The sequence below is a fragment of the Etheostoma cragini genome, chromosome 12 (genome assembly GCF_013103735.1).
Source record: "Etheostoma cragini isolate CJK2018 chromosome 12, CSU_Ecrag_1.0, whole genome shotgun sequence".
In the NCBI taxonomy this organism is placed as follows: Eukaryota; Metazoa; Chordata; class Actinopteri; order Perciformes; family Percidae; genus Etheostoma; species Etheostoma cragini.
Window position 1 is genome coordinate 10381323 of NC_048418.1, and position 11751 is coordinate 10393073.

Below are 11751 nucleotides of genomic sequence, written 5' to 3' on the forward strand. Positions count from 1 at the left end.
ATGTTTTTTTGGCATTTACATTATTCAAGCAATGTTAACTTAATTCAATACTGATTATTACGAGATTCAGAGATTGTAATCTAATTGCTTATTGTGTCCTTCCAGGGAGCCAAAGTGTACAAAAGATACTCATCAATAATCCCGTCCTCCCACATCATGGGTGAGGTTCAGGGGGTCCAGCCGGGAACAGACGGGACAGATGTCCCGGCCCTGGACAGACTCAACGGGATGCAGACGTCTAGTGATGGAGAAGTGCAGAGGTCAACCTTAGTGTTTGGCCGTCCCAGCACCACCGTCCCCTCCACCATCCCCTCCACCACCGCTGTGGCACCAAAGGTCCAGCTACGCACCCAGCGCACCAGACAAGTGTCTCGACCGATCAGCATGCCGCTTGAACGCCTGCCCACCCCCGCCCAGATCAGCGAGAGGAATTACCGTAACACTGCTGCTAAAGTTGATGTAAGCTCTGTTGAGCGGGACCCCGTGTCTGAAACTATACAGGAGATACCAGAGCCAGAAAAGGCTCGCCAAAGTAACTCGTCAAGGGTTAGCACCTACTACATCACTCCTTTTATTGACACACAGTCAATGCAGAGGAGAACGTGGGACAGGAAGTACAAGCACTATGATGTTACACCTTGGACTGCTATGATTGTGGCCAACCTGCCATCTGCCAGCTCTGGACTACAACCTGTGAAGGCAACATTGCCTGTCACTGTAACTACTGCCTCTGTGGTCCCTACCACAAGTATTGGGGGCACCATATTTTCCAACAACCCCTACACAGTGCCAGGCAAACCTGGTTGGACTTCTAAAAGGGAAAATGACACAGATAATATGCTTAGTAAGTCTAGCAGCTCTCCAAACCTTCCATTAACACTCAGGGCACCAAGAACTCTGCAGCCTCCTCCTGGAACGTTCTACAAGCCCCCCGTTTCCACCAACACCAAAGCTAGGACGCTTCCAAACTGGACTACAACTGTTAGCACCGTCACCACCACCACCACCACCACCTCCTCATCACTCACCCCCACAAACCCTGCCCAAGTAGTTACTCAGCCCCCTGCCCTTACAAGCCCCCCACAGACATGGCTCCAGACACAGGACTCCACTGACAGCACCGTTGACCCCGGGGTCTCAACCTCGGCTACCCTTTCGCCCCCACAGTCCCCCCCCCCTAGCAGCCCTGACGACCTCAGCCCCAGTGAGACTAAACCCGTCTACCAAAGACTGCGACCTCGGCGGCTGCAGGAGCTTGAACACAGAGAGGCCCATTTTGTCTGACGCCAAAAAAAAAAAATATTACATCTGTAAATATTAATGTATCTGTGCCTAAGTGCATACTGGGGAGAAAACATTTTGTATCATACAAATTGAGACTGGGGGAAAATGTAGGCCTGTAAAAAATAAACCATGAAAGTGTTATAAGTACTAATATATTGTATTTTACATGTTCATATCAAAATGTCAACAGTGGGTGGTCTCTCAACCATTCAAAACAAGCACATACTACAAATATGATGCCAACAGTGAATGTTCAGTGTCATGCTTTTAAAAACAAACGCATCAATTGTCTATTTTTATGTCAAAGAATATTTGCCAACCACATCTGTCTGTAAAGAATTATAAATCTATCATTCTTGTTTGAAACGAACCTTTAAGTACAATGTTATATTTGTTATGAAATTATATTTTATTGTAATCACACAATGCACTTAACATAGGTTCAAATTCTAATGCTGCCTTTGATGTCCAGATTTGCTTAATTTTATACTTTATTCCACAAGGAACTGATGGAAGTATTCTTAACATGAGGTTTTCAATTTTAAGAGTTGGACATTTTGACCTTAAAATGTGTCCTTCGTTGCCTGTGGTTGGTACATCTTTTCTCAGTATGTAAACCTTATGTATCTGTTTACGTTTTTTATATTCATTTATACATACTGCATGGTTGTCAGTAATTTTGTCTCATCGCATTGTTGTGACTATACAGAAGGAAAAAAAGACATGTAACGGTGCTTTCTGCAAATTAAAAATGCAGTTTTGAACTGTTACTTCTGTTCCAATTGAGTTTTTTTTTTTTCAGCTTTTGTGTCAGTGCCTCAGAGAAACCGGGAACCCAGAGGACCATCGTAAGTGGGATTACCTTATGTGTGTTATGTATGCTACGGATCAAATCACTCTCGCCCTTTTTTAAATGGCAGCCTTTTGTGTATTTTAAACATAAATTAATCCGATTTGTGGTTGTATTGGGCAAATTGGATTAAGCAAGTGGAATGATCGCAGATTTAGGGTTGCAACTGCTGATTATTTTCATTATTGATTAATATCTCCATTGGTTTTTCTTGTCTCTAAAATGACAAAATATTGTGAAATTATCCATCACAATTTCCTAGCGCACAAGGAAACAAATTACATGTTTTATGTGACCAACAGTCCAGTACCCGAAGAAAAACAATTTGCAGAGAAAAGCTGAACATTCTCACATTTAAGTGTAGAAATAAAACTTTTTTGCATGAAAAATGACTCAAGCTATTGACTATTAAATTAGTTCTCTATAGTTTGCTGCCCATCAACTAATCGTTTTAGCTCTATTCTTGTTCAGTGCCTCAGAGAACTCGTGTTGCATTATATCTGAAACCTTTTGGGATTTAGTTTTCTGTAGTCCGGTATGCATACTGTACGTTTTCTTTATATGTATTTATACTCCCTGTGACATTGCATTATATTGTTTATTTTACCATGGATCCAGTCAGAGGTTTTGCTATAATTTGCTGTATTTGACAAATCAGAGAGACACTGTGGAGTTGTGTAACACAGTACACAACTCCAAACACACCAAGCTAGCTGAGCAACTGGGTTTGTGCAGGGTTAAGCCTCTAGAATGCAGTTTTAGGGTAAGCTGTGTCTGTTGTTCACACAGTTCACAGCAGGTCCAAGTGGTTTTAATGTCCAACTGTCAAGGTTTCAATTCTCCCAACGTAATCACCTGCTACACCACGTTGAGCTTCTCAGACGAGTGAGTCATGATAGACGTGTGTGTGAAACAAAAATGTCTTACCTCTGGGACTGGTATCTCTTATGTAACTACGTCAAATCTCTTGTGTAGATGTATTTTGTAGATATTTAGATAAATGCTTTTCTTGCAGAATGACAATAACTGTGCCGGTACATCTTGATCATAAACACTTAGACAATCATCTTGACTTCTCTCTGTAACCACTCTTCATCACAGCAACCTTTTCTCGCCATAAGTATCCCTCTTTTACTCTCTAACAGATATCCCCCTAATTCTGCCTCAAAATGGATGACTGTTGTCTTTTTTTCTGCCTGCCCATGTTGAGCTGGGAGATTAGAGAAATCAGATTAGGAGTGCTGCTGACCTGCAGACAGAGGAGAGAGATTGGGCAGCTCGAAGTCATACAGAGCTCTTTCTACCTTGCTCAATGTTTCCCACTACTTCAGCTTGTTTGTGAACCTGTTTCCCTAGATGTCGTACGACTTTTATATCATTCCATAAGAGGTAAGGATCAGCTGCTTTAGTTCCTTTGTTGACGAAATAGGATGTGTTCTTAAGAGCTGACAGACGTGGTTGCTAATTACTGTTTTTCAAATGCCTAGATTCTAATATAATGTGATGATTTTAAAAACAGATCCTTGTGGATGCTAAAATATTTTCACCCTAATGTCTTATTGAATCACTTACATGCAGTGAGTTTTCGATGCCAAAACATTTCCACATGTTTCCGCTAATCTTGTGCAAGGAAGTCCTGTCATGTGTAATTACTATTTGAGTAAGAAGGTGATTTCAGAGTCAGACATAAACATAGCATTTACTGTCTCGTTATGGTCTTTGTCCTCCTGTTTTTCTAGACAAGTATTTATGTCCCTGCATCCTTAGCCTGCGGTAATCTATTGGACATGTCACTGCGAACAAATTAATTTTCATGTCCGACATGCTCATGTGATTGGCATTTGAGTGTTTGTTGTTACTGTAAGTATTCAGTTCCAAAATGAATTGGTCTTTTGAGATAAGTCTGTATGAATGAGCAGGTACAGATTGCATTTATCAATCCCATACCAACTTTTGGTATTGGTTTATATGTTGTTAATAACGGTGTTGGTATATATGTTGATAATGTTATAGCAACTTGTATTTTACAGTAGTGAAATCCCCTAAAGCTGTTTTGCTTTGAACTTCAGCAGGGTGTATGCATTCCAAGTTTAAAAGATGGTCTGCCCAAGGTTGTAGTTAAGACCCCCTTAAACAAATCCAAATGAATGCTAAGGCCAGGTCAAAACCAAAGCCAGAGAATAGTGAGTTCATGACCAATGCAAATAAATAGGTATGTCCTGATGGGGAAGCAAGCAATTAGTTAATATATAACATCTACTTTATTGATCCCAAATTGGGAAATTGTATATATACAGTTAAAATTAACAGTATATACTGTATGTGTGTATATATGTACTTTATATATATATGTATATGCATATATATATATGTATTGTGTGTGTATGTATGTATGTATGTATGTATGTATATATATATAGAGTATTAGTTTTAACACATTCATCATTGACCTCTAGAAGTGCCATTTCATTTTTCATAAAAGCACAAGTTTCTTTAGAGACTGTGACATAGATTAATAAAAAGCAGCATACAGTATATAATAGTGTTTACACTTTTACCATTGGCCAAGTGATTGACCTGTAGGAGTGGATTTCTAGAAGTGCCATTTCATTTTTCATAAAAGCACAAGTTTCTTTAGAAACTGTGAAATAGAGTAATAAAAAGCAACATACAGTTTATAATAGTTTTTACACTTTTACCATTGGGTGACTGACCTGCAGGAGTGGAAGTGCCATTTCATTTTTCATAAAAGCACAAGTTCCTTTGGAGACAGTGAAAAAAAACTAAAAGAAGCAACAACAAAAAGAGAAAGGGCAACCATGCAGAGTAAAATATGTATCTTTAAATGTTTAAGAAAATTATACTAAAGTCAGGTCAAACACAAAATGTGTTTGTGAGAAGTTATCAACTGAGTGTCATCCCTGATAGAGTTGTGTATCAGCAGGTTTTTCACAGTCTGATGACCCCATCCAGGGGCAAAGCCGCGCAGCAATGAAGACAGGCTCTCAAATCCGCCTGTTGCTGTGGAAAAACTGGACCCTCCGCAAGAGACAGAAGGTATTATCAATTATATGACTGGGGTCGGACAAAACCTTAGAAACGCTATTCAGCGTAACGCAATCCAATATAGTAACACCACAAATTACAGCTTCCAACAAATCTCTGATAAAGTCCCAACATGAGATTGATATCTTTACACTGGTAGGATTTGTTCCAGGTCTGTATTAGAGTAGATTGTATGGTTGTTTCTATTTTTCTTTGTGTATATATACTCTATACTCCTCTACTTGTTTCTGTCCAGGTCCGCTTCTTTGTTGAGATCTGCTGGCCTGTGTTGTTGTTTGTTGGGCTGGTGTGGCTGAGGAAGGCCAATCCACTGTACCAACAACATGAATGTAAGAAATATCCTCTTTATTAACAAGCTATTTTAGTCATCTCTTCTTTGAAAAATCATGAAGCAATTCTAACGTGAAAGTGCTGTAATTCTTTACATGGAGAGCACATGCTAACCTTTGGGCAACTTTTTTAAATCACCTTACAAGCCCCCACGTAACTGGGTTGTCTGTTTCTTCAGGTCATTTCCCCAACAAGGCCATGCCTTCAGCAGGGACTCTGCCCTGGATCCAGGGCATCTTCTGCAACATCAACAACCCCTGCTTCAGATATCCAACCAGAGGAGAGTCTCCGGGCGTTGTATCCAACTACAACAACTCAGTGTAAGCCTAATCATAGCACTCTCTTACCTTGTAAAACACAACAGTAACAGAAACCTCATAAAACTGTAATTTCTTGAAGTGTTTACTGACATTTAAAAAAAAAAAATTGTTTAAACATTTATTTTCAACATTTTTAAAATAGAGCAAATTTCAGCCCCTGTGATAATAATACAATACAGTATACCATTCTATATAATCAAGTACACAGTTTAACTAAGTCATTGTGTTTGGCTTGTTCTAGATTGGCACGGTTCTATGTTGATGTACAGGAGCTTCTGCTCAATGAGGCAGAGGTCCAGCAGCTCGGCCAGCTTTGGCATCAAATCTCCTCTTTCTCAAACTTCATGGAAACGTTACGCACCAACCCATTTGTGGTGGCAGGTAAGGTTCAAATGTGAGAAAGGGTTTAGACAGCAGTGCCTCCGTTGAGTGTCTCTCAACTCTGTAATCAGAAGCGAAAAAAGTCCATTGACAAAACTTACATTCTGACAGGAAACATCAGCTACACTTTGATCTTGACCTTTTTGTCTTGTTTTCCGCACATCCTCTTTTTATTGATTTTTTGTGTCTTGTGTTCGTCATAGCACCACCTCACTTCCTACTTTCGCTTTTAAAAGATCTGCCCGACTTTTACTTTCTCATTTTTACGTATCATTTTGCTGAATAGGTTTGTGTGCATTAGCAGCAGTAATCTTTCACCATTGTTTGACGTGATGGTCATATGATTGCATTTCCAACTGCTGGATGTAAACTTAATACATTTGTATTACTGTTTGGGTAACCACAAATCCTTTATTCTAAAAGTGTGACAGTCACACAAAGTAATATGGTATTCAGTTTATTGTGATCATTTATACCCACAGGAATGTTCATGACCTAAAGGCACATTTTCTTCACACAACTTCAAATGAAATTAACTGAGCCTTCTGGCAGGGATATGCGTATAAACACACGTCCTCTTGTTTACTGGACTTTTCCCTGAAGCATCCTGAAAATCGTTGCCAATCTGTCTTGCTTTGAATTGTTTCCTCTGTGTGGTCCAGTGCTGGTTGGGTCAATGTCGTCTTTAGTGGTTCTAACATTTCACCCTCTCTGCTCGTGATGTTTCTTCTAGGCCGTGGGCTGAAGATAGATAATATTCTGAAGGATGACGAGGTTTTCACGGCTTTCCTTTTGGAAAACGCCAACCTCCCGGAGTCTATAGTCTACCAGCTCGTCAATGCAGAAATACGAGTCGAACAGGTGCAGTTTTTGAGGGACGAGTGGGGAAAGCTTAAGCTTACACTGATGTTACTTGGCTTATTTAAAAAGAGTATTTAAGGGAAACTATTTTTTTCCATGGTTTAAAATAAACATTTTATGGTCATTAAAATGATATTTCATGATTTTTTTCAGACATATCCCACGATTAAGCTGACATTCCACTTTTTTTCTTTTGTTTTTTTCTATTCCCCAGTTTGCCTTTGGTATCCCAGAGCTGCAGCTGAAAGACATAGCCTGCAGCCAGGCCCTGCTGGAGCGCTTCATCATCTTCCCCAGTCGCATGGGACTCCACGGGGTCCGCAACGCCATGTGTGCCCTCAGCCAGCCAAGGCTGCAGAAGATAGAGGACGTCCTCTATGCTAATCTGGACTTCTACAAAATCTTCAAACTAGTGAGTCGGTGTTACGGCCTCTGCCTTTATGTTAGATTATGCTCCTAGCCAAAGCATGTGTACGTGCAACGTCTGCTGTGTGGTTGACCGGAGAGGATTGGCCCTTGTGGTGATGGCTCCGTTCAAAGTTTGGCTTTGAACATATATTATGAATAAATGATGATAAAGGATGAACAAATTGCATTCAAATGTTTGTTTATTAATTTAACAGAGAAATTACAAAACAAGCATCAGTATCCAATTTGTTCATCATTTATTCATATTGTAAATTATATTATAAATGTCAGGGTTGTATTACACCGTATTTCTGATGCCCTTTGTTGCTTCCAGTTGTAGAGTGGATGTTGTTCCTTGCATCCATCCCTTCCTCCCTGTTTGTACTTTCTTTATTGACACGACAGTTGTTATTACAACTAATGGAGATCCGATGAGTGTTCTCTTGTTTTGTTGGAAAAAAAATGATGTTCATCCATCATCCTCTCCTGGCAGACGGACTAGCAAGTGTTGATTTGTCGCTCAATACTCTCTCCCTTTCCTACCCTGTCTGTAGCACTCAGCTCCAGGGCCGTTGTTCGGACTGCAGAAATAAATCTTTTAACGCGTCTTCAAATTTACATTTCATTCAAAGTTGTTTTTAGAAAATGTATGTAGGATTGGGTCAAAATACACTACAGTTTGTGTTTTCATGGTAATGTGTGAAGATGTCACCCAGTGCAACTGTGTCGTTGATTGATTTGCTTTTAATAATTTTTGGACAACAGGTGAGCTCCATGGCACAGAGCAATAACATATATGTGACTTTGGATACACACATAATGGGATTTCTTGACAGTAAGAAAAAACTGAAATATCCCCAGACTTAAGCTTTAAAGACACACTCCCCTTTATAGTTTTAAGACAAAAAAAATACATTTACAGAGAGAATGAAGATGGACAGTTAAATACAGTATGAATCCATGAGTTAAAAGCCTGGATTGTGTTTAGTGCTAGCAGCCTGTTAATGTTGTCAAAAATTGGAAAGGAAACTTTTATCAACAGAGGTTGATGATGGAGAGGAAAACATGCCCCACTCACCTTTATAGAACTGTTTCCCCCCGCTGAGCTGGAAATCTGGACTTCCTTACAGCAAAAAAATATAGCAAAGTTGATACTGTGATGTTGTTTTTATAACCGCTCAAGCAAACATTCTGGATTATGTACTTCAATGTGATTGCAAATGTGCCGGTGCTGCTTTGTGCTTAGAATAATGAATTTCAGTGTGATATGTTGTCAGATGGCTCATTGTTCTATGTAGAGCTGCTGGTGATGCCAGGACTACATGTGAGGCATAGTCGCTGATTCTAGCTTGCAGGGTACTCTGCCAGACCGGTTTAATGAATTTTCATGGGCTCTGTTTCCAATCGGCTACACATGTATTTAAAAGCAAGAAATACAGTATAAAGGAGGCAGAACACTTGAGCTTTGTTTTTGTTTGTTCAGTGGCACAGCAGGTCACAGATCATCCTTTTAATGAAAGGATTTATATTTGTTATTTATTTGGGAAATAGATCCCTTTTCAGAAGTAGACGTATCCCAGCATGTTTTAGAATTATAAAAATAAAGAATATAAACCTCAGCAGTAAAAGAATGCAGATCCATCAACAAACTGTACTATATTTAAACTCTTGGGGCCTTGACACCTTCAAATGTCTTCTGTATATGTGCTAGTGTTCAGTGAGTGAGTCAGGTGAGTGGCTCAGGGTATTGGCATCGCATTATCCCTCTTGGCCTGTTTCTCTAATGGGCTTATCTAGACCCCGCCTGCAGCCTGTGAGGTCTTCTGTAAGACGTGATGCTGCTTCTCATATAAATACATTAGCAACATGTGCCAGTCCAAAGAGCACGCCTGGTTATTGGGTTGCTAAAAAGACTGACTGAAACAGTAACAGTATTGCAGGGCTGTAGGGTCTTACCTCTTTCTTCAGGCCATAGAAACGATTAAGAATCTGAATATTTGAGAAGATGGAGTAGATTTTTGGACATGGGACCCATAATCAAATAGCTAAGTGTGAATTAACTTGAGCATTTGTAGGAGTAACATTAAATATGTACAGTCTTAATAGATGTAATGGATGTTGAAGGGCTAAATGATCATGGAAAACCAAAATACACAGAGTGGTCATTGAATATTAGCTTGACTACAAAGTTTATTAATCAACTGTCATTCTCTGTTGTTTAATTAATTTAAATAGCAGTAGCGTCTTAGTGGTGATCTTTGCATTTAAGTTCTTAGCTCAATTGAGCCCATTACCACACTAACCTATGTCTTGTAATAACTTGTTTCGTTCCTAACTCCCTTCTCCCATCCACCTCTCAACACCCTTCCTTTCTTCCCTCGCTTTCTCTCTTTGACCCTGCACCACCTCCCTCCTTCCTTCATTCATTGAAATGCAAGTGCGAGGAATGCAGGAGGAAGGATATCACATGTGCGTGTTTGTCTTTGTATTCGGGGTTTCCGTATCCCTCGGCCCTCTGACCAGGCCTTTTCTAACGCCTACGGCCAATGGTTTCTCAAGATGAGGTCATTAAAAGAAGTTTAGGGAAAGGAAGTTCCCATTTTGAACAACTGATAGTTTTCAAGTTTGAAATCATTTCATCCATACAATTAGATAAGATACAAATGACATGACAAAAAAGGAAGGCCTGGCTTTATCTAGCAGATTGCAGGTTGTACTGGGTAAAGAAACACAAAACAGAGCTTGAACAGAGCAGTGATAGTTTTGATACAAAAGAACAAAAGCAACTTGTGTTTAACCTCTCGCTTTATCTCAATCCATCTCATCTCATTTTTAAACACTGTGTGAATATTGTACACTTGACTGAGGCATCTTATGGCATTGTTTCCCCAGATGCCTAAGGTTATGGACAGCAGCGCCGAGGGGATTGACCTGCACTTCTGGGGTCGGGTTCTCAATGCGACATCGGACAAGATCCGAGTTGTAAGTGCTCCAAAATCCATCAATCCCTTTCTGCTCTTGCTCCTCTCTTCTTCTCTTCAGTCCTGCAGGATCAGAGGCACCAGTATTTTTAGCCCTGCAGGAAACTCGCCTTTTCCGCTGCTCCCAGTTTGAGAATCGCACACAGAGGAGGCTGAGTGATGTGCTCAACAATGTGGGGCGTACATGCGTGTGTGTTAACCTACATGTGAACTGTACAACAACTGATATGTCTTTGTAGGCTCATGTGATGCCTGATGTGTGATGCGTGATGTGTGTGTGTGTTTGTGTGTGTGTGTGTGTGTGTATGTGTGTGTGCGTGTGTGCCCATGCAGGTTGTGTCTCAAATGACATGTACATATAGGTGTGCATGTGTCTTTATTACTTAATTTATTTAAAGTGCTCATATTATGCTTTTGACTTCCCTTTATTGTGTTTTATATATTTTTGGGGAATTTAATAGGTTTACAAAGTGAAAAAGCACGAAGCAGTTATCATCTCCAACAGAAAACCCTGTTCACAAACTGCTACGGCTTTATTGTAGTCCAGCCTTTACTCCCGGGACGAGGGTGCGTCACGTTGTAAAATGTGTTATAACGCTCGCCTGCTAGCATGGCACCCGCTCATGCTCTGCTTCTGACTGGCTAGTAGTCCTTGCACACGCACATGTGTGACTCCCAACAAAGATGGGACAGAAGTGAGATGCCTCACTCTGTAGCTAAAACACTCACCTAAACACACAGGGTCAAAAGAGGAGCTACAGCAATATGTAGTACAACAATAATATGGTGTTTTTTGAAAATGAAACACTCTGATATAACCTCTAAATACAATAAAATAGAATACTACAGAAATGGAATAGAAATTCCTCTACAGTATAGAATGCAACACTGTTTGACCGGCTTCCCTATGGCAGGCGCTACATGTCAATCTAACCAGGACAAATAGACTCAAGAACAGCTTCTTTCCACACGCCATCCCCGCACTCACTAGCACACATGGATATTGTAGATAGAATATGTATTGTAGAACAATAGAACAGAACAATATAGAATAGAGTATTTAGATACTGTAGAGAAATTGAATAGAATAAATTGTACGATTAGAATAGATTAGAGATTAAAGTAAAAATGGTTATAATATATCCTTTTTTTTAGTAATCTTGGTGTGTGCATTTAAGGATTGCATCCAGTTTGTATAGTTGCACGTTAATTCAGATACACAGCCACACGCACACACACACACACACACGCACACACACACACACACACA

The 11751-nt window shown here is 40.0% G+C and overlaps 2 protein-coding genes across 5 annotated transcripts in view; both read left to right on the forward strand.

Annotated features, from left to right (window-relative positions):
- LOC117953784 (rho GTPase-activating protein 29-like) overlaps window positions 1-2054 on the forward strand; it is a 30298-nt gene extending 28244 nt beyond the window's left edge. For both annotated transcript variants that reach the window (XM_034887105.1, XM_034887106.1), the window contains one exon: window positions 106-2054. In XM_034887105.1, coding sequence (XP_034742996.1) covers window positions 106-1284 — 1179 coding nt within the window. In that variant the 3' untranslated portion in view covers window positions 1285-2054. The remainder of the gene's footprint in view (window positions 1-105) is intronic.
- Window positions 2055-3281: 1227 nt separating this feature from the next.
- Window positions 3282-11751, forward strand: part of LOC117953783 (retinal-specific phospholipid-transporting ATPase ABCA4-like) — a 39994-nt gene continuing 31524 nt past the window's right edge. For all 3 annotated transcript variants that reach the window (XM_034887101.1, XM_034887102.1, XM_034887103.1), the window contains exons 1-8: window positions 3282-3523; window positions 5079-5191; window positions 5436-5529; window positions 5709-5850; window positions 6092-6231; window positions 6965-7092; window positions 7307-7504; window positions 10393-10482. In XM_034887101.1, the coding sequence (XP_034742992.1) occupies window positions 3304-3523; window positions 5079-5191; window positions 5436-5529; window positions 5709-5850; window positions 6092-6231; window positions 6965-7092; window positions 7307-7504; window positions 10393-10482 (1125 nt within the window). In that variant the 5' untranslated portion in view covers window positions 3282-3303. The remainder of the gene's footprint in view (window positions 3524-5078; window positions 5192-5435; window positions 5530-5708; window positions 5851-6091; window positions 6232-6964; window positions 7093-7306; window positions 7505-10392; window positions 10483-11751) is intronic.